The sequence below is a fragment of the Cotesia typhae genome, unplaced genomic scaffold, assembly GCF_013202065.1.
Source record: "Cotesia typhae breed Kobodo isofemale line unplaced genomic scaffold, CoteBio_Ctyphae contig_65, whole genome shotgun sequence".
Lineage (NCBI taxonomy): Eukaryota > Metazoa > Arthropoda > Insecta > Hymenoptera > Braconidae > Cotesia > Cotesia typhae.
Window position 1 is genome coordinate 828,278 of NW_027423762.1, and position 1,556 is coordinate 829,833.

The 1,556-nt window shown below is 29.5% G+C and overlaps 1 protein-coding gene across 1 annotated transcript; it reads left to right on the forward strand.

Moving 5' to 3' along the window:
• LOC141532666 (uncharacterized) lies at positions 1-717 on the forward strand. Its single transcript, XM_074251115.1, has 2 exons — positions 1-208; positions 443-717. The coding sequence occupies exons 1-2, from the start codon at positions 181-183 to the stop codon at positions 715-717; spliced, it is 303 nt and encodes a 100-aa protein (XP_074107216.1). The 5' UTR covers positions 1-180.
• Positions 718-1,556: the final 839 nt, after the last annotated feature.

Consider the following 1,556-nt stretch of genomic DNA (forward strand, 5'->3'; position numbering starts at 1 on the left):
TCATCAGCCCAAAACAAAAATGTAATAATATTTCAGAATGAAATCAAAGCATTATTTGATATTGTAGATCATAAATCAATAAAACTGCTTGATAATGATATTCGTGAACTATATTCAAATCAAAAAAGTGATACCCGGAAAGAAATTCTTTCAAATAACCCAAATAAATTAAACAGTACTATGAATACGATGGAAGTAGATGAAAGTCGTGAGTATTTACAACATTTAATTATTATAAATTTTAATCAGAATTGAAAATAAATTAAATTGATTATAAATTATGAATAATAAAGTATATTATTGTTTTTCTAATTAATTATATCATAAATGTCAATATGTTCGTAGATGATAAATAAAAACTCTTTGTGTTCCTTATTTGATGTCAAAATGAATGAGTTCCATATTTTTGCTTCCATTAATTAAATAACAACGCTTATTTTAGATTTGAATCAACCCTCAACCAGCCATGAGATTGTTCGAAGTGAGGAATCAGAGTCATCTTCAACCCTTACATTAAGTCAAGCTACAAATTTCGGTTCAGATTTAGAGTATGTGCCTCAAATACCGACAACACGAGCAAAAATAAATATTCTAACTCCAGAGCTTATCTCAGCACTCGACAGAGCTAATGTTAGTAGTAGAAATGCGATGTTCATTATTGCTCCAGTTCTATCAAGTGTTGGTGTTAATGTAGAAGATACAACTCTTAGTTATTGAACAATTCAACGAATTGGCATGCTCTTACGAAAAGACATTGCTATAGGACTAAAAGATAACTTCAAAGCTCATGATAAATATGTCGTGCATTGGGATGGGAAAATACTGAATGACATTTCTGAATCGAAATTTGTGGATCGATTACCGATTATTTTGACTGCTTTTGGTACTGAGCAGTTACTTGGAGTTCCAAAAATGAATAGTGGATCGGCAGAAAATCAAAGAGCAACCATCTTGTCAACGTTAAATCAATGGGGTATTATTAGTTACATCAAGGCGATGTGTTTTGACACGACTGCGGTTAATACGGGTAACTAATCAATGATAAAATATTTAAAAGAAAATTTTATTTTCATCGTTCTAGTTGAATTGTTTTCATACATTAATTAAATTTTCGACACGTGCCCATTAGTTATAATTCTTTATTTATTTATAGATTTTAAATATGCGTTACAATTTTTATTAAATACAGAACTTAAAGTGTAATTATCTATTTTCACTATACAGGAATCCATCATGGTACATGTAAAGAAATTGAAAAGGCCTTAGGAAAAGAATTAATTTGGTTACCATGTCGCCATCATATTTATGAGATCATTTTAAGGAGTGCATTCGAAGTCTATTGGCCAGTATCATCCGGACCAAATGTTCCAATATTTGGCAGATTCAAAAATTTTGGGACACATTCGATAAAACGAAGTATAAATCTGGTGTTGAAGATAGTATTGTTGCTAATATTATTACGAATGAAAAAATAATCTATCTTCATTTATTAAGCGATACTTACAGGTATTATTTAAATACAATTTTAAGTGTAGAGGATAATTTTTGATTTTTAC

Coding starts and splice junctions, on each gene's coding strand:
- LOC141532666 (XM_074251115.1), top strand. CDS start 181: ATGAATACGATGGAAGTAGATGAAAGTC. Junction 209..442: donor GATGGAAGTAGATGAAAGTC/GTGAGTATTTAC, acceptor CGCTTATTTTAG/ATTTGAATCAACCCTCAACC.